The 26,945-nt window shown below is 35.2% G+C and overlaps 1 protein-coding gene across 1 annotated transcript; it reads right to left on the bottom strand.

The window, feature by feature from the left end:
* On the bottom strand, window positions 1-26,945 carry LOC113515362 (angiomotin-like protein 2). The gene is made up of 18 exons (XM_026899533.3): window positions 26,790-26,945; window positions 26,419-26,585; window positions 25,225-25,397; window positions 23,755-23,909; window positions 21,772-21,979; window positions 21,017-21,240; window positions 20,283-20,499; window positions 19,427-19,576; window positions 18,312-18,420; window positions 17,650-17,795; window positions 17,125-17,264; window positions 15,962-16,162; window positions 14,430-14,564; window positions 13,802-13,926; window positions 13,196-13,351; window positions 12,309-12,382; window positions 5,742-5,957; window positions 1-4,877 (listed from the first exon to the last, which is right to left on the bottom strand). Exons 2-18 carry the CDS (start codon window positions 26,489-26,491, stop codon window positions 4,620-4,622), a joined length of 2,760 nt encoding a protein of 919 aa, XP_026755334.2. The 5' UTR covers window positions 26,492-26,585; window positions 26,790-26,945; the 3' UTR covers window positions 1-4,619.

Here is a 26,945-nt window from a genome sequence, read left to right as displayed (position 1 = left end):
TGGGGGTCGGGCGCTCGAGGTCACCTCGTGGCCTCATTTCGGTAGACTCGCGGTCTCCAAGATTCAAGATCAAGGTCAAGGACTTTGTAAGGCTTTATAAGTATAACATTTTATGTTTGATCTATTTTTTTTTTTATTTTAATTCTTTTTTTATATTCTCGAAACCAGTTGTTTGTTCTGAATTTTAGATATATACTAATAACACACTAAAGCCAACAATTTAGCATTTATTTGAAGTTAGTAAAGATTGAAAATGGAATGAAGTCTAATATTTAATCGTCGGTAAACTGAATCGAGAATCTTCATAATTTTTGCTAATGTCGAAATATAACTAATTAAAGGATATTCATTAATTACATAAAATTGAAATTTGGGGGAAGTTTGGTGAAATCTCACCAAATACCATTTATCAAGAAGGAATCAATAAAAATCTTACTTCAACTTTTTTTTTATTTCACAGAAAAAAATTCGTGCATTGATTAGACATTACTATTGAAGTCATTTAGTGGAATGAAGCAAAATATTGATATATCAAATTAGATCTCAATAGTAAATCTCATGTAAGAGCCCGCCACATTTTATCAAGGGAGGAGGCGGGGCAAAATAAATATGTTTCACGTAATTAAATAACCGTGCCATTGGGTCTATTTACTTCAATCCATGATTACGTTGCAAACAATAAATAAGGAAGTACAAGAAAAAATAACTGTAACAGGCGGCTTTACAAAAAGATATCAGAGGGGTTAAAAAACGAGTACATAAATTCTTCGTACACCCAACCAAGTTTGGTTGACATTTCACTAAAGGTGTAATATTAATACGAGTATACTTATACAATTCCATTGACGGATTATACGAAATTTATGATAAAATCTAATAGACATTTATTCGTGTAAAACATATTTTTAGCCCCCTAATTATGTATATCATAACGATAAATACAGGTGAAATTTTTCTTCTTCCTTCTAAATCAAAATAATTAACATTTTTTAAGGTATTGTTCTGCCGATAAAATTGAATATTCATTAAAAAAAAATAAGAATCTAGAAACGACAAATTAATTTAAACACTCTCGTTATAAACTTAATAGCAGACGATCCCGCCAAGTTAATAATTAATATAGTATCGTCCGTGTAATATAGGAGTTTCAAAATTTGTTAACATTTAACAATCCATGTTTCTTGGGGTGAATATTGAGTAGCAGTGATGAAACGCTGTATTAAAATGATGCTAATCAACGATTTCACCTGCATACATTACAGTCAGGGGGGGCGATCCTAATGTACCGTTTCCTAAATATATTTCTAAAATTACAATTTAAAATTGATAGTTTGGCGTAACTATTATGGTATGGACCATCGAAAATTAAATGTAAAACAGTTCTTGAGTGCTTCTATTAAAAACTTTGGTCCTTATAATAACCGTTTCGCTATCATATCAATTTGAAATTTTAATTTCAGAGATAGACAATGGTGCTTTCGAATCAATTTCATCATTCTGTAACTCCAGATAAGCCATGACTATATTTGAATATTAAGGACATTATATATTATTGTATCCATGAAGATTCCTCAAAAAACGCAATGTCATAATATATGACGGGATAACGAGAATTTAATGAACTTCATCCCTATTTATCGTTTCCATTAAAAAAAGGTAAACGACGAATAAATACACTTCCATGTAAAGTCGAAGCAATTGTCGGAAAGATAAATTTAGTAAGTTCATTAAATTCTTCTTATAAATTTATGTTTAAAATAAACATAAGTTTTAAAAATAACGTAGTATCAGTAGGTATTCTGACGTGTCATCTCGTAACATTGATTAATATATTACAAGTATGTGAGTAAACAATGCTACGCCCACATGCAATGACCTTTAAAGTACCTAACTACTTATACAGTTTATATAATCAAACAAAAACCAGTAAATTTACAATCTCCAATATATTTTCGCACAATATTATGTAGGCAGCAAATAAGCAAGTGGGACGACACGGATAATGCCGAATCTATGAAATATTCATATTGACGTTAAATATATTCCAGGAATAAAAATATTTGTACATACATGAATATTGAATACAATAAATCATAATTTAACCCATAAAATGTAATATTTTCTAAGAAACCCCATTTCTGTATTGGATATAATATAAAAACGAAAATACAAGCAGTTACATTATTAGAGAATGTTTACTTATATTAAATACATACCAAGAAATGAACCGAAACAATAGGAATTTTTTGACGATTGTTTCTGAATTATCTAAGCTGCTATTGTTACTAGGCGTATCTCTTTTTATGTAGCCAGCTACAAATTATTTAGGTACTACGTGAATACTGGTATATACTGGGTGAAATCGGCAATACAAAGGTAGATATAAATAATATTTTTTTTCCTAGAAAAACGTGGCTCAAAATAACAAAAAATTTAAAGCATTCCATGCTTGATAAAATCTTGATAGCTGGACGTACTGTTTATACAGGACTAGGCTGTTTTTATCATTTTTCGATCCGTCTTGGTTCTTTACGAAAAAAGTTACACTTTCTACTACAATCGAATATAATCTAAAATGGATGTTTAGAATTAACCCTTCTTTGCATGATTTTTTTTATTGATGAAATAAATCAAGGTGCTATAATTCATGTTCAAAATTAAAGGAAAAATGGTTAAAATAATAAATTTAACAGCTACGTTTTTTTTTTGCAGTGGACATTAAAAAGTTATCCAAACACGATCAACTTTAAGTGAACTTGTTCTTTTATATAATTTTTGAGCATTCAATGTTATGATGGAAATTTCCACTAATATGCAAAGAAGAGTTAAGATTTTACCTTGATTCTCTATCTAGTCTATTTACTTACAAACTTCTGTTATTGCAGTGGTAATTAACAGATAGACTTGTACTATTTAAAATAAATCCATTTGTGTTCTACTAATTGTACGTGAGAAAATGTTTATTACAATACCTACTCACAGTAACCTTTTATCGTCGTACCGCTTGATATCGACAGAAAATTCAAACTTACTATAAAACCTGTCGCAGGATCAGTTCGTATCATCAGGCAAATTCGATTCCTACTTAATGCTTGTTATAAATGTGAAAGCTTGTAAAGGTATTCGAACGTTTAAATATTTGGATATTGAGTAACACGATCACGTTTAACAGCTGATCGGATTTAAATGAAATTTGGAACACGGATGCACCGTGTCCTGGATTAATATACATACTTTACTATTTATGGGGACAAAGACACGGGATATAGTTAATAAAACCTAATATATAAAATAAAATACACACAAATACCACTATTTAGCAACAAACCCGATACCACCGTGATACAAACAATTTCATTTCGAAATAGATGCAACGATCGTCGAGATAGACGCATAATTATTATTGTATCCGAGCCAAAAAAGAATAATTTTATTCACCTATAGTTTTATGGAAAAAACTATAGTATAAATGTCTATAAACAAATAAAATGTCCGCATGTGATAAATTTAAACATTAGTACTTGCTATTCTACCTATTTACAAATGTGGAAATTTTGAAATATTTGGAAATATTTGTTTGTTACTCAATTCACACAATCACACACAAACGGATATTAATGAAATTTAATTCAAAGATGGACTACATACTAAAACGTGATTTTTGTACATTTTAAAGTAAAGAAATGCACGTATACAATTTTCATAGAAATGTACTTAAAGAAAATTAGGGAAATAACAGTTTACAAGCAAATTTATTTCGTAACGTGTTATTCTAATATGTAATGCAGCAATATTGTTTATGGTATGACCTCCTTAATATACAAAATTTTGCGACCGCCTATCCCTCCGCAACTCATAACCTGTAGATATATATTTTATTATATTACAAATATCAAATTCGCACATTAATATTTTTATAGTTAAATATCGGTTAAATACAAAGAAATAAATAGTTACGTAATGGAATACCTAAAACATGATTACGATGCCTTTTTCTACGAATTCGCGATCTTCCGCGAATTCTTGACAGAGACTTGGGGACTCCACAGGGAGTCGCGTCTACTTTGTAAAACACTGCATTAGAAGAAGCAATACATTATTTCAGTGGATTTAATAGTACCTTTAGCACGTAATTGTTCTTTTTTCTATTGGTAATACAATAAATATTTTTACCTATGTTGTACTTTTGGCCAATCCTATTTCTTATGTTCATGACACTAGTTAATCTCACCCGTGCTTACTTGTAGTATAAAAATGTGAAATGCGTATTATTAAATTTAATAAGTGTATCATTTCATTACGAAATACCTACCTACATTAAATACGTAGGTAAATTTTAGGTTACTTTTTACGTTATTAATTTACACTATTTTCGTTACCTTTTCACAACCGTATCGTACAATAGAATTTTAATAACTTTACCTTGTACTTATCCATGCCCAGCATTGGGCATTATTGAAGTACTATGGTAAACTTCTTAATTATAAATTCGAAATTCGCACAATCGCAAAAAAAGCAATCAAAGACTTTTTATAACGATAATCCATCGTAAAATATCTGAATGCAGATTCGAAATTTTAATACTAAATCGTTTCAACAATTGCTTAATAAATGTGTGTTTAAAATTGTATACGATAATGGTGTGTTCGTTTATTATCTTTGGCTGATTCAGCGGAGCGCCGCCTTGCCGCCGCGTACACAGCTAATTTCGATGGTGATGGAAGACTTGAGTCGCGAGGACGGACGAGAGACTCCCGGGATTCGGCCGCTGGTAACGAGGCGGAAGTCGGCACTGACGGTAACTTCCGGACGGTGTCGTACGGTAGAGGTGAGCTGCGAGACGCGCTCGATGCTATGGAACCGGACCCATCAGAGTCCTGGAGGAAAAAATTTATTTAAATCTCATTATAAATGTAATCAGACAATTAGGTACAATAGTTCTAATAGCTTCATAGCTAGCAATATACCCTATCAGGTTAACCTCCACGCGGTTCCCCTTGTCGAATTCTTCACAATGGATTGACTGACCTGCCTTCATTCTCACTTATCATTCCTCACTGGTGCCCCGCCAGTGTATACCAATAGCGCAGGCGGGGTTTTCATTCCATTTTCATCCATAAAAAAGGGAAAAAGACGACGAGGTTAGCAGAGAATACTGAATACCATCGTCCATTATCTTTATGTAAAATATTTTACTTCGTTTACTTTATAATAGTGCGGTTCGTGTATCACATTTACACTTTAAGAAGCCACACGAGCAACAAAGTCAGTCAGAGAACTTTGTAGTCTCCTCTAATTTGAATTACAATAAACTACTTCCTTTAACGTTCTGAATATTCCCACAGTAAAGATCCTTCTTCTCTTCCTTTTTTTGTAACACAGGGGAAAAAAGTATGCAGCTCTCCTGATGGTAACAACCGTTGCCGGGGAGAGAAGGCATTGTTAGTAATGCTAACTACTAGTCCCTTTGCTAGTAATAAACTTAAAGAATCTGAATCAGATCGCCCTCCACGTGATCCACTCTGGAAACCATTGTGGTTTACTTTTTACTCGCCTATCATCACTCACTTGTTCCCCTCCAGCGTAAACCATTCGCGTAGGCAAGGTTACCTTTCTTACATCATTAATTAAAAAAATAAAAAATACCGGAGGAGTTGCAAAAGGAATTTCAGATTTGCTACCGGCTTTTTAAAAAGGAATGTTATATGTACCTATATGGTTTTGTGAAAAACGTAAATTACCTTCCGAGCATCCCTATGGTCCAGTCTGTCATATCTGGTGTTTCTAGCAGACGGCTTCCTCGGTGGTCGCGGTAGAGCTGACGGCGGTGGCGGGAGACTGGATGACCTGGTCTGCTGGGACGCCCGGCCCTGTCGCTCAAGAAGTAACGCCTCTTCCCCGCGACCACCACCACGGGCACTCACCGTACTCAGTCCGGGGAAACAACAGAAACCTCGCTACGAAAAAATATTTATCAATTGATCATGTGATTTTAAAAAATTCCTTATTTGTGGACATGACTAGAAACCCGAGTACGAAATTCAAAAACTGTACAAATATTTAGCAACTTGTTTACCTCTTTAAGGTAGAAATCTTTTTTTATTAGTAGTCTCTTATGTACAAAGAATCAAGATACTTACTGTGTGAAATTTTATTTTTTTAATTTCTCTATAATAAATAAGTAGATATATATAAATTACACCTAAAATAGGTATATATATAATTATTAATTAAATTTATACATATAGATAAATTTATGGATAAATTAATCTACTTCTTAATTCAAATATAGTTAAAAGTATTACACGCATATCGTATTTAATTAGGTCCTACAGTGAATAACCTAAGCGCATAACAACTCGTGTTTACTTTGCAAGCGGTAATAAAAGTAATGTAGGTCCATGTAAAACAGGTGTTGAGCAACACGACACTTTGTTATCGAGTTAATGAACTGACACAAAAGAACAATCAAACGTGAATAATTCTTACCTCATTACGCGAACGAAAACAATTCGGTGACATCAAAAAAGGTTTTTACATAAACAACTTAGCATTTTAATAACTGACTAGGTATAATAAAACATGTATGACTGTAACTAACAATAAACTGTCAGTTTATCTCGTATTGGATTTGCAGGAAGAAATCTCTTTTAGAGATAAGCTTGCCTTTGTGCACTATTATATTTGTTTTTCTGATACAATTACTTTTTGTGTACAATAAAGAATAAAGAGTGAAAATGCAAGTCTATATTCAAGCCAGTTCCCTGACAGAGTAGGTACAAAGCATCGAACGCCAAAGGACTCTACACATTCCTAGCTTTAACTACTTTTAACTTATATCATACAGTCATCATTTGTCTATTGCTGAACATAGGCCTCTACTATAGACTAACTCAAAGAATTGGGGGGAAAGGAATTGTTAGTAATGGAGACTGAGAATCCCATTGCTAGCAATATACCTAACCAGGTCGACCTCTTCGCGGTTCCCCCTGGAAACTATCATGGTTAATTCCTGATGAATTCATCATGATGGGCTATGTTGAGGTTTTATTTATGTTACTTTAAAAAATAGAACTTATATATTTTCTTTTTCTGTCAATGAATATTTTGTTTTTAAAAAACGTCACTTTTAAATATCACTATTATTGTACTAGGGACAAATATAATATATCTTTATTCAGTATTTTCTATTTTATTATTCTATCCAACGAACCCTTCATAGGCTAACTGGCCTGTTTTCATTCTCATCTATCACCCTTCACCATACCATTCTAACGTACCATTTTCACCCATCAAAAAGGGGGGAAAGGGATTGTTAGTAATGGAGTTTGACAGCCCCATTGCTAGCAATATGCCCTATCAGGTCGACCTCCACGTGGTTCCCCCTGGAAACCATCGTGAACAATTCTTGTTGAATTCGTCACGATGGGCTAACTGGCCTGCTTCATTTCCTCACCTATCACTTTTCACTGGTGCCCCGTCGGTGTACACCGATAGCGCGGGTGGGGTTACCATTCCATTATCATCAATTAAAAAAAAAACCCATCAAAAAAAAAACTCAAAGAATTGTTCCTTTTTAGGCAATCAATTGCTTGTACAGAGTAGCTACTCAAGCACCTTTATCCGTTGTTAGTTTTTCGAACGACATGACCAGCCTGTTGTCACTTTCATTGCCTTATTCTTATTTATTTATTTATTATAATACTAATAATAGTTATTATTTCAGCCGTCAACTGTCCACTGCTGAACATAAGCCTTCCCCATAAGGGGAGTTTTGCCAGTAGTTGCCACGCTTGACAGGCGAGTGGGCAACTGCAGCTAGACTTTTTAGAGATGTTTTAAAAGGGACGCTGCAGCTCATCCTTCGCCCTCCCTTAGTCGCCTCTTACGACACCCATGGGAATGGATGGGACGGTCCATTCTATCAGGCGCCATCTATAGGTAAACGCGCATTTATTTATTCTCATAAAATTATGTATGATTAGGCATACTGAAGAAAAAGGGATTGTTAGTAGTGAGGTGTAACAGTTCCATTGCTAGTAATAAACCTTATCAGTTGGACTTCCATTTCTCTTGGGAGACCATCATGATTGACTCTTGTGGTATTCATCACAAGGAGCTAACATGGTTTCATCCTCACCTACCACCTCACAACGGCACCCTGCCGGGGGGAAAGGATAGTTAGTAAGGCGCACTACCAGTTCCATTGATAGCAATATACCCTGTTAGGTCCACCTCCTCATAGTCTCCTGTGAAAACCATTATGCTAAATTCCAGGTGTATTCATCACGATGGGTTAACTGACCTGCTTTTTATTCTCATTTATCATCCTTCACTGATGCCTCGCTAGTGTATATTGTTAGCGCAAGCGGGGTTACCATTCTATTAAAAAAAATGGTGCCCTGCCAGCGTATACCGAGTGTAGACGAGGTTACCTTTTAATCCCATAAAAAAGTTACCTACCTTGGCAGAAATGATAATTGTATAAATAATTGAGATTAAGGTATAGAATATAAGGCTAGTAATCAAAAATAATGTCCTATTATATATTAAGAAAAAGCCAATACAGTTCACATGTTCCGTGACCTTATTACCTAAAATTATGTTTTAGAAAGACTGTAGGCTGTGTTCAATATTGTTTCACATAATCTCATAAAGATACAACTTTTTGTCCTCTAAATTGAACGTTTTGTGACGTGTACACTACACTAGAGGACGTTACATAGACAGTAATTTAAAATGTAAGTTTTGTAAAAGCCTGTTCAGTTCAATATATTAATGAATTTAAATAATCAATAATGAACTTTGTGGTAGCTCTAGTCCACCTATGCTCTAGGCATTGTTGACATTCTATTAAAGACGTTAAAGTCTTCGATTGAAGTGATAGAACATAATTCTAATTTATGTTTTTATTACGTTAACACACTCCAAACAAAAGCAGATAAATGGTTATTTTCTAAATGGGGTAAATTCTAAAATGGCCTTTTTTTCTCTCTACATTTAGGTATATCGCCTAAAAACTTGGGGTAATATTAATCTCTCTATTGGTATCTTTTGTCAATCAAGCGGTACAGTTAGGATAAGCATTAAAACCACATCAAACAAAACATTTCTTTTATTCTAAACATGCCTCTAAAAATATGTCAGAAATACATCGAAATACATCATAAGAAAAATAGCTGGTCTGTATACAACTTCTTAAAATAATTATAGTAGTTCTTAAATATCATTATTCGTTACACATCGAGCCTCAAATGTGAATTAGTTTCTTTTTGTGGTTTATTGTATTTGCATCTCATTGTTTAGATACCGTAATTGGGACTTTACTGCTATAAAGTTGAAATAGGTATTTGATATTAATCAACAATAGATTTTAACAATAAACCTCAAGGCTTCATTCTCACAGCAACGAGTTGTGATTTAATACGAGTCTTTATTACTTTTGTAGCGGCCTATTTATGTAATACGGCCGTAAGTGAATACCTATGGCCGTATTACATGTTCAGGAATAATGAAAAATAAAGAGTACCTCCAAAGAGAATCCGTCAGAACGAATCGTCACGACGTCACGTACGATCCGATGTGTAAATGTGGACGTCTGATCGTCTCTTCATAATATCCTCCTTATCGGTAATGACCGTTTCGATTAATCGTATTAAATCACGATTCGATTTTTTGTGTGAACATCTACACATCGCTGACGATTTGTTATTGCACGAATTGAATCGTCAATAACAAAAGATAGTGTAAACAAGCCGAACGAACATGATAGTAATATTTTTACAGTACTTTAGCTGCACACGTACAAGGACAGCAAGAGTAAAGCATTAATATTTTTCCTTAGACAAACCAATAAAGTTGTTAACCATTACATCTATATTTATATAGTACAGTACTATGAAATAAAAATAAATACAAAAATATAATTCAAATTGTTATAACTGTGTGTGTGTACTCGAAAAACGCTATGCTACAAAACTTAGCCATAAATTTAAATAAAACGAATTTATATGAAGATTAGAACCCAATAATAATTTTAACACTAACTTTGGCATACTTTTGTGACCAATGCCTCAACTTGTGGGTGTATAATTTATAATAAATTAATTTTAAATACCAAACTCGTTTAGCATTAATAATAATGTTTATAACATATTATTGTATATGCAAATATCAATTTAATGAGAAATATAAAAATATTTATTCTTTGTGTAATTAAATAACGACTATCTCTTGTTATTTTTTAATCACTGTTTGCTTGTACCTATATAAATGTATATAGCATCAAAGTTTTTACCTAACCATGATTATATTTTTACGCTAGAATCTGGAGCTAAGTTATTCTTACAACGACTAGGACGATATTAGTGGAGCGTATAAACAAACTATTGGAGATTCTTACTGAACTCTACTTACATGACTACGATTGGCACCAAAACACTCACCGTTAAGTAGATATATAAAAAGACACAGTTAAGGCACTGTTTTTCTTTGTAAATACAGAATGTAACAGGAAGATTGATAACAAGCAGAAATCTAGAAATAGTATTCATGAAATAGAACAACTTTACTCGAGAAACATCAACATCTTTCTTTCTGCCTTTGTCCCATATTTATTTGGAATTGGCATAATAGTATAATATCATAATCATAATACTGATTATTTTGTCATGATGAACCAACTGACTTCATTCTCAACTATCATACCACCAGTGTATACCAATAAGCGCAGGCAGATTTATCACTCCAATTTTAACAAATGTTTCAAATAAAATTTTCTTTGAGAATTTCTTCCGTTTCATGTATACTGTCACTGAATATCCGATTGCAATTACTTTCTGATACATTCTGTATTTTTTATAATCATTTTCAATATATTATCATTCACCACAAGGTCACACAGCCTGAACATCTGTGTATATTTATGTACATCATTTAGTTTCGAGTGTACAATTATAATAATGCACACACCTATTCATTTTTGTAACAGCATAGTGTTACTAATTAGACAATTATTTTTACACAGCTTTATTTATACGTGTATTAGATATCAACTACTGTGGTTAGAAAGCTTAAGGTTAGGCAAAAAAAATCACTTCAAAACAATCTAAAATCACACAGAACACATTAAAAGCGTTGTTGTGATAATTTGTACATTGCCGAAGGAATGTTATATTTATGGGAAATGGACTGTTGTTCTGGAATGTTTTATACATCTCAAACCGCATTTACTTCACAATTAAAAAATTCCGAAACACATTTTTTTGAAACTGGTCATAATAATATATGCATAATTAAGTAATAAAAACTTGATATTAATATTCGCGCGAGATATCGGAATAAAGAATTGAATTTTAAAGTAACATATAGAAGAATCGCATTTTATTAAAATTTTACGACATATCAAAGTAGATGAAATGATAATATTTTGATATAAAATAGATTCGTTCTCTTTTCTTTCGAGAGTAACTTTGCTTTTCGATTATATAGCAATGTACTGAATGTATGTTCAATATCGACCAACTCTTTCTATTTATACTTGCTTTAACTAAGCAATTGTATTGTCTAATCAATATGCATTACATAACAATATCAACCTGAAGAGAATTTTTGATATCTTTGTAATTTATTTTTTATTTTTTATTTTTTTCGATTCTATTTCGATGTTAAACTAATTTAATGTAACAAATTACTGTAAGCTATCTAGGAACGACAGATTGAAACACTATAAGTAGCTACGATTTTTGCTCCATTTAACTGGTATATCAATTAGTAGGAAACCTACTAGTACTATGTGAAAGCAAAGTCATACGCCTGTCACTATAGGAAAAGATGAAAGTGAAATTCGTGAAGTTTTATTAATCAAAAAATCCCTCTGTATTCATTCGTTTCACTAAAATGAACATATGCCTACAAATATATACCCACGACTCCACTAAGCTGATTTTGTAATTTACCGTAACACAACAAAACACGATTTTATCGTAACGATATAATTGAGAATTGTCAATCAAAATCATCAATACTTTAAATTTTTGTACAGAGTTGCACATTATAACAACGGCCACCGTATGCCAAATCATATCGTTCATAGATAGCTTAATACTTTCTTTCTCTTTCTGACCAATAAAAAAAGCTATATGACTGAAAACCGTAAAATCAGTTGATATGAAGTATAGTGGCGTCCCTGTGTGACCAATAGAGAATGAGACGCTAGTGATTGCCCGTACTGTCACTGGGCGAAGTCACGAGTCGAGTCAGTAGTAGGAGGCATGCGGGCGTTGGTCAGCGGGCAGGTAACAACTCACAGCTGGCACCGAGGGCCGCTCCAGCGCCGCCAGCTGCTCGTCCAGCCGCAGCGACGTGCTGTCGAATCCGCATCCTGCTATGTCCATATTAGTTATTAAATACAGCCATACCAATGGGCGACCTTGCAAGCGAATGGGAATCAAATCGGAATTGCATCAAATATTCAATATCTAATTAATTCAATTTGATACCAATATGATTTCGTATTTAACAATATTGGATGGGGATTCATTATTTGATTTTACATACCACTGACATGAAGAGTCAGAAGCTTAAAAAAATACTATTTGATGATTAATTAATAAATAAATCAAATTGACATTATTTCTGAAGACTGATCACTTGAGAATAGATAAAACAGATCGGCCCAAAAAGGAGAAATTATTATCGCTATTAAAAAAGAGTTTTGGATCATTGAAATAAGGATTAATTTTATATTTCACTTGTTATATATTCACTTGAGAGCCGACCTGACACGTGTGGCTCTAATAACGCTTACTCATAGTGGCTTCTGATGTGAACATCCCCTAATGCGGTGTTTCCCAACGTGGGACCGACACCCTACAGGAGGGATAATTTGATAGTTAAGGGGGAGCCATTAAAAAATTGACTCGAAGCGATTTTAACCCTCTTGCTCCAGGCCATTTAAATGATATCGGTGCCAAATTTAACAAAAAAAAAAGTAAATTAAAAAAATGCTGTAAATATTTATTAGATATAATTTCGTTTGACGTTACCAAAATATCATTAGGCAATTAGAGTCATCAAGTAAACTTTGTCGGGAAAAATTATGTATGGGGGCATAAAAATTTTAAAAATGTTCAAGTAGGGCATGGCACAGAAGTTTGGGAAACACTGCCCTAATGTGTTGGCTAGTGGCACTGACCGCTGGAGTTGTCGTTGTGCGGCGAGTAGTTGCGGCGCGCGAGGTGGCGGTAGCGGCCGGCCACGCTGCCGCCGCTCACGCCGCTCACGCCGCTCACCGCGCTCACGCCGCTCACGCCCTCCGCGCTCGAGAACGACGCGCCCGACGACAGGCCCACTACAAACATATACAATAACAAATATAACATACCACACAACAAACATATAGAGTCATTTTGACCACATTTTTTTTTCGATGGGTGAAAATCGAATGGTAACCCCATACATGTAACCTGCGCTAAGGGTACACCAGAGAATGGTGAATGAAAAAAATTAAAACAGGCCGGTTAGTCCATAATTATGAATTCACCAAGAATAACCATTATAGTTTCCAGGGAGAACGAGTGGAGATCGATCTGGTTGGGTATATATATATATATATATATATATATATATATATATATATATATATATATATATATATATATATATATATATAAAACACTAACGATTACAACATATCAGACAATAAAAATAGTTTTAATTAAACAACATATTTAAATAAAAGTAGTTTAAGACACATTAAATCAAAAATCCAAACAAACGTCTAATAAAATAAGAAACTCACCCAGTTCTTCCCGACTCGAGTTGTTCCGCAGCGAGGCGCCGCTGTCGTACGCCGCGCTCGTATGTTTCTGCAGCACTTTTATCATCGCGTCGCGCTCAGCCACCTTCGATTCTAGCTCCTTCACTCTAATCACAAAATCAAACCAGACCAATAATTGCAAATGTACGTAACAAAATATACTTATTAACATACTCTTTGTTCTCACCAGGTTGCTCACTAGATGGTCAGAGAAAAATAGCTGCTAAATGTACGTCTAAGAAATGGGAATGCTACGATGGGCGAATGGAGTCACACTTAAAGACAAAATGTGAAATAAGTATACTTTAGAAGATTCAAAGTTGTCCCAAAAACTAACAAGACTATGTAGTGTGAGCTGATATAATATGTGCATATCCCGCGAAGTGATGGCCATGTTGTCAAAAAAGTTATTTTCCATGGATACAAAGAAAAGGGGAACACCTTAAACGACATGGCTAGCAATAGTTCATAGAAATATGAAAGGGTCGAATCTTTTGGAGGAAGATGCATGTGACAGGAATAAATAACTGCAGATGATTAGGAAATCTGACTCAGAGTAATGGGAAAAGCAAGACAGATGAAAATTATATAATGAAATAATAAATCATACCTGCTCTCCAAATCTGCGACCTTCTTTTGTGCGGAGTGTAACTCGTCCATATGTCGTATTTTCTCGTTGCGGGCTTCCGCCATCAATCGTTCAGATTCGGCCGATGTCTTCTCCAATGCCGCAATTTTTGCGTCCCTATAATAAGTTAAATTTGATATTTTAATGATTATTTTAAATACAAAATTTGAGTTTATTTGTTGCTCTTTGATATCTTACACGGCCCGATTAATCGGCACTAGCGTATTTAAGATTCAGGGACCCATTTCTCTAAAAAATATCCTTTTTGTTTTTTTCAGCCCACCTGATGGAAAGTGGTAACCGTCGCTTATAGACATGAACAATACCATGGACATAACAGACATTTTTATATAGCGAAAATCCGGCCTCAGTCAATCATTATAAAATTTGGCCTGAAGAAGGACTAATCAATATGTCTTCTTTATGTAAATAAAGTTGTGGGCACAAATCGTAAGCATATAAGAGCTGTATAATTTCTGCTGATTTAGTGAACTATTTATTATAAAGAGTGTGAAAATATCATATCAGCCATTAACAGAACACAGGCCTCCCCTATGGGGGGTCTACGCTTGGCAGACAGGTTGGAAATCACACTTACACTTTGGTGATGTTTTAAGAGGGGTATTGCTGCCTATTCTTCGACCATTAAGTGCCCTTAGTCGTCACTTAGGACAGCTACGGGAATGAAATGCCCGTTGTAAGGCAGGACTAAACAGCACAAATAATATCATCATCATCATATCAGCCCTTAACTGTTCACTGCTGAACATGAGTCTCCCCCTCGGGAGCTTTGCCAGAAGTTGCCACGCTTGGTAGGTAGATTAGAAACCGTAGTCAGGCTTTAGAGGAGTTTTAAGAGGGACTGTGCTGTCAATCCTGCGCCGTCCCTTAGTCGTCTTTTACGACACCCACGAGAAAGAGTTGAGTTCTATATCGGGACCACACAGCACAAATAATATACTCATTTTTTTTTGTTTGATGATAATGGATTGGTAACCTCGCCTGCGCTAATGGGATACGCTGGCGGAGCACCAGTAAAGGGTGATGGATGAGAATGAAAACAGGCCAGCTAGCCTATCATGATGAGTTCATCATGAAGAATTAATCATGACAGTTTCCAGGCGGAACCGCGTGGAGGTTGACCTGTTTAGGTATACTACTAGCAATGGGATTTTAGTCTCCATTACTAACAATCCCTTTCCCCCAATATACTCTTTTTTTTTACAACACAGAGGGCAAACGAGCATGCGACTCACCTGATGGTAAGTGACTACCGCCGCCCATGATCACCCACAACACGTACGGCATTGCAGGTGTGCTGCCGGCCTTTTAAAAAGGATAATGCTCTTTTCTTGAAGGTTATGTTGTCGTATCGGTTCGGAAATACTACTGCTGGATGTTGATTCCAAAGAGTGGTTGTGCGTGGGAGAAAGCGAACTCATATTGAGATCGGGTTTCTGGGCGTAGGGGCGTAGTGCATAGTTAGCAGCGCGCGGCGGCGGGTGGGTACGTACTTGGGGATGGAGGCGGCGGAGACGGCGGCCTGGCGCAGCGCGGCCTCCTCCAGGTAGCGCTGCTCCCACTTGGCGCACTCGCCCTCCAGCGCCAGCAGCCGCTCGTCGCGCTCGCGCACCAGCCGCCGCAGCTCCGCCTCGCCGCCGCCCGCCGCGCCCACGCCCACGCCGCCAGCGCCGCCGCACGTGCACTCGCGCTTCCTGCGACAACACGTTCACCACCTCGTCAGCCACGGGTGACTGACACTGGAATACTCCAACGGGGCTACGCGACGCGTATTTTTTTTCTGTTGGCGCTTTGTTTGTGGCACATAAAAATCCTCATAGTTTCCCACAAAAATGCATAAAAGTAAATTAAATAATCATATCTTTTTTCTTTTTATATTATACAACTTAGAATGACAAACAAGCTGACGGCCCACCTAATGGAAAGTGGTAATCATCGCCTATAGACATGAGCAGTACCATGGACATAACAGAGTATACTGTTTCACCCATGATAATCCCCATGCGTTGCCATTCCTGAGGACTCAGGTGTCATTCCTCTATACCCAGTAAATTCACGCCATATCCCACCCTTCAAACCGAAACACAGCCATGCAAACACAATTGCTTTACGGTTGAAACACGAATAGGACAAAAGTACCCAAGCAATCGACTTTTGTACAAAGTCTCCCTCTCTACATAATTTATTAAATAAAACTTAAAAGCAAAGAATTGTTATGAAAAAACTTGTTAGCGGAGAATGTGTCAAAAAGTTTGGTGTCGCATTCGATAGCCAATCATCAACAATAGATCGCCAGTACATTAAATTGCATACAATTTTTTATCAGTTAACCTACGCAGAACGTTGGAACGCGAAAAGCTCGCGTCTGGCACTTATTAGGTCATCATCGTGCCGATCTTTAGTCGGCGAAAAATTAATGCAACCAAAGACAGTGTATACGACGCTAGCTTTAAATTAGCAGTGCATTGAGATACTAGTGTATCTCAGACCTTCTTAGAAAACAATATACATCACAAAAGTGAACTACTCATTACAATACAAAAATGAACTAACACAGTTCTAATTCTTACAACCCAAGACAAATAATTTCAATGATAAATTTATATCAAAATTATAAACAACTAAAATTATATTATAAATTTATAAAATTTATCACCTTAAAGTCTGCAACTCTTTCTCTAATTGTGCACGAAGTTTCCTCTCAGTATGTTCCCGCCTATCAGAAGCTTGTTGCAGTGACGCTAGCGCTCTCTGCAGGCCCATAACACGCTCTACGTAACCACTCGCATGGCGACACTGAAAGTATATAAAACAATTCCATAAAAAAAAAGTACCTTGAAAACTTACTATACAGTGCTGAAAGATTTTCCCTTATGGAAGATTTTGGAACAACTAGAAGTACCATACAAGACTTGATCATACACAAATTAGTATGTAGTACATATGTTTAATAAATCATAACTTTCTGTTGAGTTTGTCAACATTTTTTTTAATATAATATAATATAATAATAATAAATATTAATACTTGATATAATTTTCATCTTCTTAACCGTTCTTTACACCATTGACATCAATTGGACAATCAAATAATAAAGGTACATATAAACTTCTAGCAGGCGCGTTATAAAAACTTATTTTTTAATTACAAATTATGTATTAGTAAAAGAAATTATAGAAACCTCTTCCTCGAGCCTGACGACGTTCGCTTGTGCGTTGGTGAGTGCCGTGTCCAAAATATCGATATGGGTGCGCTGCTCTTGCAGTGTGGCGCGTTGGGCCGCCATTTCGATTTCTTGTCGTTCTTTAGCGCATGCCAGCTCTTTATCTGTCACATACAAATATGAATATAATATGTAACTATCAATAATATCATGAATAGTAATATTTTTTTATAGAATTCATTTTAAGCTGACACTGTGAGGTTCAGCAGTTAACTGAAAATCCACGACAATATTTGAAAATGAGATATTACAAGTGTCGTCGCCGATCTTTCGTGGCGGAAGATCGGTAAAGGTAAATCCGCTGAATGCTACATTAGTCTAAGTTTCAAAGAACCCTAACCTGTGATACCTTAGGGCAGACTATAGACCCAAAAAAAAACGTATATGCACGTTTTATAGTTTATTGTTGTACACTGTCATTTTATTAAAAAGAAACAAGACTATTTAGTAAATATGCTCATTTATAAGAAATAAATATTTGTGTATATTAACATTATAATATATAATACATACATAACATTTTGAATAACATTATTTACATTTCCGATATGGAGATCTACTCCTCTCTCTTTTGCATGTATTATTAAATTTAAAAAGATATTATAAAAATAATAACATACTCTGTGTAATGAGCTGAGCAATTAGCATTTCCCTGTTCTGCAGTTCCTTGCGCAGTGCCTCAGCGCTGCTGTCAGACTCGGTGCGTACTCCTTGCGACAAAAACTCCACCTTTGTGAAATATAAGACTCAATATCATTAAACCATACAAAAGCCAATGCAAAAGGATTCTGAACCACAGTACAGTTTATGGGGATTTTTTTTTGATGGGTGAAAATGATATGGTAACTCCGCCTGCGCTAACGGGATACGCTGGCAGAGCACCATTGAAGGGTGCTAGATGAGAATAAAAACAGACCAGTTAGCCCACCATGATGAATTTATCAGAAATGAACCATGATAGTTTCCAGGTGGTATCGCGAGGAGGTCGACCTGGTTGGGTATATTGCTAGCAATGGGATTCTCAGTCTCTATTACTAACAATCCATTTGCCCCCAGTTTATGGGGATTGCATGACCGTGGATTCAGTCAGACGGCGAAGCCTGTTATATTGTGATATAACTAACAGCCGAAATAAAAACGTATAAATCTCGCTTTATGTGAATCACAAACAAAAATCACAACAAGTTACACACAGTAAGTAACACATTATTAATCATTTTGTACAACCCATCGGTTTGCATCTGTTGCGTGATTTAGAAGTGTGGAACCAGAAAGACGCTGACATTGTTTCAGACTACTTAAGATTTAAAAGTTTGTATTTCATTCAAAAGATTAGTAGAGAAATACTTATGACATACATTAGTATTTCTCTCCTATTATTAGACACATGTTACTGTCACCCATTTCATGAATGCTTCATTCACACATGTATTGAAGCTTTTAATTCTCATTTATTTATTTATTTGAAAATTACTCACCGCACTTACAGTTTCCCAAAACGTGTAGTGAGCCATAGTTTTATTTTACAAACTTACAAATTTTGTACAACCTTTTAAAAATATATTTATTTTGTCATTAAATATGTCAATATCTGGCTGCTGAGCAATCAGAGAATTGAGCAGAGAATTAGCTTGATAGGTGGGAGCAAACTGAGCAGTACAGGTGCGAACCGGCGGTGCCGATAGTAGCATATGTCTGTGTACCGTGTAGTGGGATGAAGACAGATGATATGTACCTGTTGTTTGAGCGCCCGGTTGAGTTCCTGCAGGCGGCGGCAGTCTGCCTGCAGCCGCACGCGGGCCGTCCGCTCGAGCCGCTCGCGCCGCTCGCATGATCCCACCAGCTCCTCGTGAGCTGTGCGGACCTTTTCCACTTCTTCTTCGAGCTGTAAGTGAAAAGGTTATTTCAATGTGAACGCAAATCTATACGCGCGAATAATGCAAAAAAAAAAATATGAATTATTGAAATATTTGGTTAGATCCTCTTAAAAAATATATATAAAATTATATAAAAAAAACAAGAAAAAAAACAACATTACAAGAGACAACAATAAACAGCTTTATTTCTATATCCTCCATATTTTGTCACAACTGTCTCTTATTTTGTTCTTGAAGTTTCCATTTACTTATATCGTCGTAGTCGTAGAATACTGACGGATCTTTATATGTAATATTCGTCAGATCCGTCAGTATTCTACGACTATGACGATATTATCTAAATCCAAAATTTCAATGATAGTTTAATAAAAATAAAGTTTGAATTTATTTAATGAGTGTTTTGTATTAACTATTAAGTTTTAAAAACTTCACTTTTAAAAACAATCTAATATTATATTTTTCTATATTAGTAAATTAAAAATAATAATTTTGTTCTTTAGTTCGGATTTTCGAATCTGTCGTGGCATAACGTTCAAAAGTTAATCTAAAATTTATCGATATTAAAAATCTACAGATCACACAGATATTGCCCGAGCTTACTAAGATGCTCAAATGCTTCCTACATACTTACCTGGGAGGCGGACTCTCATCATCGTTTCCTAGGGGCCCCTAAATACCGCACCCCAGAAAGGAGCTTAAGAAGCGCGCGTTCACCTTGGTGGTCTTGGCGACGCGCTCGCAGGCGTCGACGAGCTGGCGCTTGAGCTGGTGGTTCTCGGCGGCGAGCGCGTCCAGCACGGCGGCGAAGGCGTCCTCCGGCTCGTCCAGCTCGGCCTCGCCGCCGCTGCACCAGCCGCTCGACTCCGAGCCGCCCGGCACGGCGCGCACGCCCGGGCCCGCGCCCGCGCCCGCCGCCACGCCCACGCCCACGCTGCGCACGCGCACTTCATCATACTCACACGCTACACACGGCTGGAGACACTCCTTCCCTCCCCCATGGGAGTGAACCCATAAAAAGTTCGTAAACATTCAAACTTCGAAACAATTACGTATATATTACTGCTTGTGGAATAGAGAGTTATTCCATTTTATTTTTTCTTACAAGTGGTATAAATACATAGAGTTCTCGTGCCACTTGACTGTGTATGCCATTAACTCTTCATACATTCTCATACTCATTTCATCACTGCGTTTCTATGAAACATACATTATGTATGTTTATATGTACATTACATGTAAATATACATATACTTTGTAAATTATAAATATACAAACTGTTTAGCTTTTGGTGATGTTTTTAGAGAGACACTGCTGCCCATCCCTCTACCATAAGCCTCCTTAGTCGCCTCTTACGATACCCACGAGAAAAAAAAGTGTGGCCTATTCTAAGCCGGGACCTACATGGCTAAAAAAAAGCTAGTATTGTATAAAAAATTTTAAAATCTAACCTTGTCAAATCTGGTTGTGATCTTGACAAATTCAGCTTCTCCTTGCTAAGTTTAGCCTTGGAAGCCTTGCCTTTTGGTTTCCTGGAGTCGTCCCTAGGAACGGGCGCGCGAGGGGACGGCGGTGGGGTACGGCCGCGAGGGCTTGGAGATTGGGTCACCTCTTTAGCGAGATGCTTCAACACAGACGATTGATTGAGAAAGTCATCAGGGATCTCTGTTATTTCCTGTTTAAATAGAAACAAGTTCTTGATCATCAGAAGCAACAACACCATCCTGATTAGATATGATGATCAGAAATCATAATCAGTTGTATTACTAGGTATATATATTTTATAGGATATGTCTTCTAGAAACCAGTTGATATTTTATAGCAGCTATGTTTACTTTTTTTATAATTATATTTGAATGACGGAGAGAATATAACCTCGAGACTTGAATAAGAACCTTGGACAAATATGAATTACAAAATTAACTTGAATATTGAATATTCTATATTGAATATAATATCTCAACTATATCTTTTTTACAAATGTAATAAAGAATATATGAATAAATAAAAAATACACAACAATTTTACAATACTGTCAAATACTATTGTAATAATATATATATATATATATATATATATATATATATATATATATATATATATATATATATATATATATATATATAAACAGAAGTGCCAAAATAGAATACTCTTTAAAAAAATCTAAAGTATATGACAGTTACATGATAAACAATATGAACATTACCTGAACTCCATGGTCCGGAGGGCTTGTATAGATCCTCTGACCCCCTATATCAATATAATTCGCTGAAGTGATGACTGTCTGCTCTTTGTGCACTTTGGGTAAAGGTATTCCACTTGGCTTTTTGCCAACTTCATTTTTCTTCAATGTGTGGTATGGAGACGATTGTGTGGTTGGGTGCTTTACTTCACTGCCAGATCGTTCGTGTTCTCTGTGAATTTTTAATCTGATAGTTAGTAATGTCACTTCGTAAGTATCGTAAAGATGACACCAAATAGACATATGATTAATCAGATCCCCTACAGGGATGATGTAAAATTGTACCATGTGATGAATGATGACCGATTATTCGTAATTTATTCGAGCCAAAAAGGGAACGACGACACATTCAAGGCAACATCACAACCATTTTACTTATCGAATTACTGATTGCAATTAATCTAACACAATGTCAATAATTGGATTATTAAAGGGCACCTTAATTTGTAACCAGCACTTGGACTTCTGGACCTAATAACATGTAGTATTGTATAAGAATTCCTTGTATAGTAAGTGATTACTTAAATGGAATTTTCCGAAATACCCAGATGAGCAGTCATGAGAAACAGAATTTTCTGGATTCAGCTAAAGTAGCTACAGTCAACTACAGAGTTGCTATACTAATTTTCAGGCCTCCTTTATAAGTATAATCATAAGTCTAAAAATATACGTTTTTTTTTATACTACTGAGGTAGCAAACAAGCACACAGCCCATCTGAAGATAAGCAGTCACTTTAGCCTTTGAACACCTGTAATACCAAGGGCATTACGCGCGTGATAGCATGGATATCTAATAGTGGATATACTCATATTGTGACTCAGTGAAGTCAATATACAGCCTTATTTATAAGTTCAATTAAGATGTTATTTATTCACATAAATAATTGAAAAAAAAAATCACGTATTTGGTAATAAATTTCATATAACATTATGTTGATATTGTGATTTAGTGAAAATATTGTAAACGTGATTTGAATGTTGTTTACAACAGGATTAGTAACTTGTAATTATTGAAAGTTAGACTAAATATAATATTTAAGACATGTGAGTGAGTGCCTTCATTACGAAGTATTGGTAATAAGTATTGATTTGATTATCTTTGAATAATATATAAGAGCAAACATTCAATGTATTAAGAACAGTCTTATATAATCCATCGAACCGTAATGTGTATCTATATCATCATTTCAGCCATTATTCGTCCACTGCTGGACATAAACTCCCATAGACTGCCATAAAGAACGGTTCTGAGCAACCCGCAGTCACTGACTCCCTGCAATGCATTTCAGGTCGTCACTCCATCTAGTGAGGGGTCGACTTACACTGCGTTTGCCCGTACGGGGTCGCTACTCAAGGACCTTTCTTTCCCCATCGGTTGTCGGTTCTTCAAGCTATATGACCAGCCCATTGGAAAGGGAAAGGGATTGTTAGTAATGCGGATTACTACGTTCATTGTTAACAATATATCCTAACAGGTCGACCTCCGCGTGGTCTCCCCTGGAAACCATCGCGTTGAATTCCAAGTGTATTTATTAATCAAGATGGGCTAATTGACCTACCTTTTCATCCCCATCTATCATCCCTCACTGGTGCCCCGCCAGCATATACCGATAGCGTGGGTGGGGTTACCATTCCATTATCATTCATTAAAAAAAAAACTGCGCTATACGCGACCATCCAGGTTCAAAGGTATGAGGATAAACCTATAGGTGGCAAGTTGGACAATGTTAGGAAGTAGCTGTTAAAAAATTCCTCTGAGCATAGCCTACTGTACAAGCAGTAGAACACACAGAGGCAAAATCTCTCGTAAGACCGGGTTCAATACCGCTTTATAGACTTACAATAAATGAACATTAAAAATAAGTATAACCAAGCTTATTACATGATTATTATTATTTATATTCCATTCAGTTCTTATGAATTAGTCTTTAGTATTAGAAACTTTACCGAATAGGTGTTGGTCTGGGCGGCCACGAGTCATCTTGATTGTGGATGATGAGAGTGTTGTATGATGAAGAGGAAACATCTAGAGAGCTTCGGTTACTGTTCCCACCACCTACAGAATCTTTCAAGGAATTACGATTACTGCCTGGCACACTTTCCTGTAAAAGAAATTATAATATTTTATTTGCTCACATTCTCTTATCAAACCTGTCTTAATGAAAAAATATGTGATTTGGTAATATGGACTACTGTCGGTATCTGTACTGCAATGGTGGGTGCGACTCTTTGCATTAATGAGGATTGGGATTCGATTTCTAATCGGGTCAATACAGGACATAAAACTATTCTAAATTAACCCAGATCCGAGGTATTCAAATATTTACTGCTTCCTTATAATAAAAAAACCCATAACTTGAAGACTCTGCTATTGATGATGTGATTGAAATGACATAATAGAATAATGTCACAAAAAAATAAGGATCTAGAAATACCACTTCTTCAAACTAGTGTACTAGGAAGGAGGCAGGAGGGAGGGGAGTTGACAGTTTTTTCAGTGTTGGTACCATAATTATTTATTTATTTAACTCTTTATTGCACCATAAATAAAAATATACAATGACAAGTGAATAATTCAAGTGAAATACAATAACATAAATACAAATTGAAATATACACATAAAGGTACAAAAGGCGGTCTTATCGCTAGGGCAATCAATCGCTGCCAATCCCTTGACTATTCGGTTAAAATATAATTTTCTTAAATAATTAAAATAATATTTATGAAAGGCACAATATCTGAAGTTTTTATGGAGAGCCAAGCATTACAGTTTTCATTTTACAGCCTAACTACCAAAAATAACATGTCATTTACTTGTGATAGCCCTTATAAAAATGTATTACATATGACAACAGAATCAAAAGCAAACACTGAGATCAAAAATAATTATTTATATTTAAAACTATCTTTTAACTGCAACTTTGTATGATTTTGAAAGCAGGTCTTGAAAGTGACCACTTCTAGATGGCATATCAATATAAAAAATATACACCAAACTTGAGATTAGACCAGTGTTTCCCAACCTTTTTTGTGCCATGCCCCACTTGAACATTTCTAAAATTTTTATGTCCCCATACATAATTTTTCCCCACAAAGTTTACTTGAGGACTATAATCGCCTAGTTAATATTTTGTAACGTCAAATTAAATTATACCTAATAAATATTTACAGCATTTTTTTTATTTGCTTTTTTTTTGTTAAATTTGGCACTGATATCTACTCGTAGCATTGCATTTAAATGGCCAGAGCAAGAGGGTTAAAATCGCTTCGAGTCCATTTTTTAATTGTGCCCCCCCTAGCTATCAAATTGCTCCCCTGTGGGGCGTGGGCTCATTGTTGGGAAACACCAAGTTAGACCTTCTTCTTGGAACACAACTTATCATCTTGTTACAATTTTAATTAGTAAATTATACCCACCTTAAGTGAATTCCTGTTATTGTTATTATTTGTCTGGCTTTGGTTTTCCTGTCCTTGTGGTTCAACACGAGCTGTGTGGCGGACAACATATCGCTCCTCTCGGGAAAGGTTTTCATTTGATGTTGATACATCTGTTTCACTGCCTGATAAACTTTGTGGAAACCCACTTGGTACTAATTTTGAAACAATAAATATTGAGTTATAATTTTTTTTTTATTTTCTAAAATTTTCTTCTAAGAAGCAATCATGACAAAACACATATGGGAACAAAATGGGGGGTAAATTCTATTGATGACAAAAAGAATCATAAAAAATCAATTCTAAATTGAACATTACAAAAATAACATCATCAAATTGAGATATTGAGAACACCTCTTTATATTATATTATATGTAAGACCTACACACCATGAAATCATTAATTTAGGAAACACACTTTTCCAAATTAGCTCTGGTCTGGTTGTTATGGAATATGTTAAACTATCATCATCATCATCATATGATCTGTTAACTTCCACTGTTAAATATAGGGTTCCCTTGGGGGGGTTTGCCAGTAATTGCCATATTTGGCAAACAGGTTGCCAACGATAGTTCGAATTAGGTGGCGTTTTAAGAGGGATGCTGCTGCCAATCCCTTGACTATTAAGTTAAAATATAATTTTCTTAAATAACTAAGTCATGCTTTATCTAATTAATTCCACTTAACTTTTCTGATTGATTGAAAAAAACAACTGGAATGAATGACTTACATTGTTCCTGAACATTATATTTACTAGAATGTTGATAAAACTACAGAATGCATATTAAAATATTTTTATATAAAACATTGGACCACAATGTTACATTAAATAAAAAAAGTATTTTGTTAACACAATCATTTTTTATCAGCTATAAATATTGTATTTTTTTTTTATAATTTATTTTACTTTTCTTATAATATAAATAATTCTTAAGATAGTTACAATTAAAAATTACTTATATACAAAATAATACTAAATTACAGAGGATTTCCAATTACAAAACCTGTCACAATGATAAAATAAACAGTAGAAATATTATAAATTCCTTTGCATTGCACTACCTTGACTAACAGCAACGGCAAACAAGGGCAAATATTGCAAAACAATGAATCATAACAATGGAATTTTATTGCATCTGTCACAAATAAGCATACAATCAGAAGGGTTTAACTCACCAGTTTGTTTCTGTGTTCTCTGTATATTGTTGGTGAACGAGAGAAACCTCCCAGACGGTCGCATCGAACCCATGCTTTTAGTGGACTACAATGACAGATTTCAACGTGATATCATTTCACTTTTAATTCGATAGATCTTGTACTCCTATACGTTATGCATTCAACATCTGAAAGGAAAATACGTAATGCATGTTTATTTAGAATGTTATTGTATCTATATCCAGATAGAATAAAATCAAAATAAAAAAAAAATCATATGTTCGAGTCGAAGACATGACAAAAAGTCCAATTCAAATAGATTGATCATAAAGTTTTGCTCATATTTTGTTAAGAGAATTCTACGGTGCAAGTTACTAGATAGTTATACTTACAATGTATTAGGAGTCAGAGGATTGTAACAACATATATTGTAAATAAAAATAATTACAAATACATTTTATGAAAAAATATTCCTTCTTTTGAAGGATGGGATAATCAGTCATATCAAGCAGAAGACTCTGATGATCAGTCAGTTGTCAATCAAATTG

The sequence above is a fragment of the Galleria mellonella genome, unplaced genomic scaffold, assembly GCF_026898425.1.
Source record: "Galleria mellonella isolate WM207_F2 unplaced genomic scaffold, CSIRO_AGI_GalMel_v1 utg173, whole genome shotgun sequence".
Lineage (NCBI taxonomy): Eukaryota > Metazoa > Arthropoda > Insecta > Lepidoptera > Pyralidae > Galleria > Galleria mellonella.
This window is presented reverse-complemented; position numbering and strand designations above follow the sequence as displayed.

What these genes read in the sequence shown, in the direction of transcription:
- LOC113515362 (XM_026899533.3), bottom strand. Translation starts at nt 26,491, where the DNA reads ATGGGTTCGATGCGACCGTCTGGGAGGTTTCTCTCGTTCACCAACAAT. An exon ending in CTCCGGACCATGGAGTTCAG is followed by an intron (nt 21,241 to 21,771) that starts GTAATGTTCATA and finishes CTATTTAAACAG; the next exon opens with GAAATAACAGAGATCCCTGA. An exon ending in AAAGAGTTGCAGACTTTAAG is followed by an intron (nt 16,163 to 17,124) that starts GTGATAAATTTT and finishes GTGTTGTCGCAG; the next exon opens with GAAGCGCGAGTGCACGTGCG.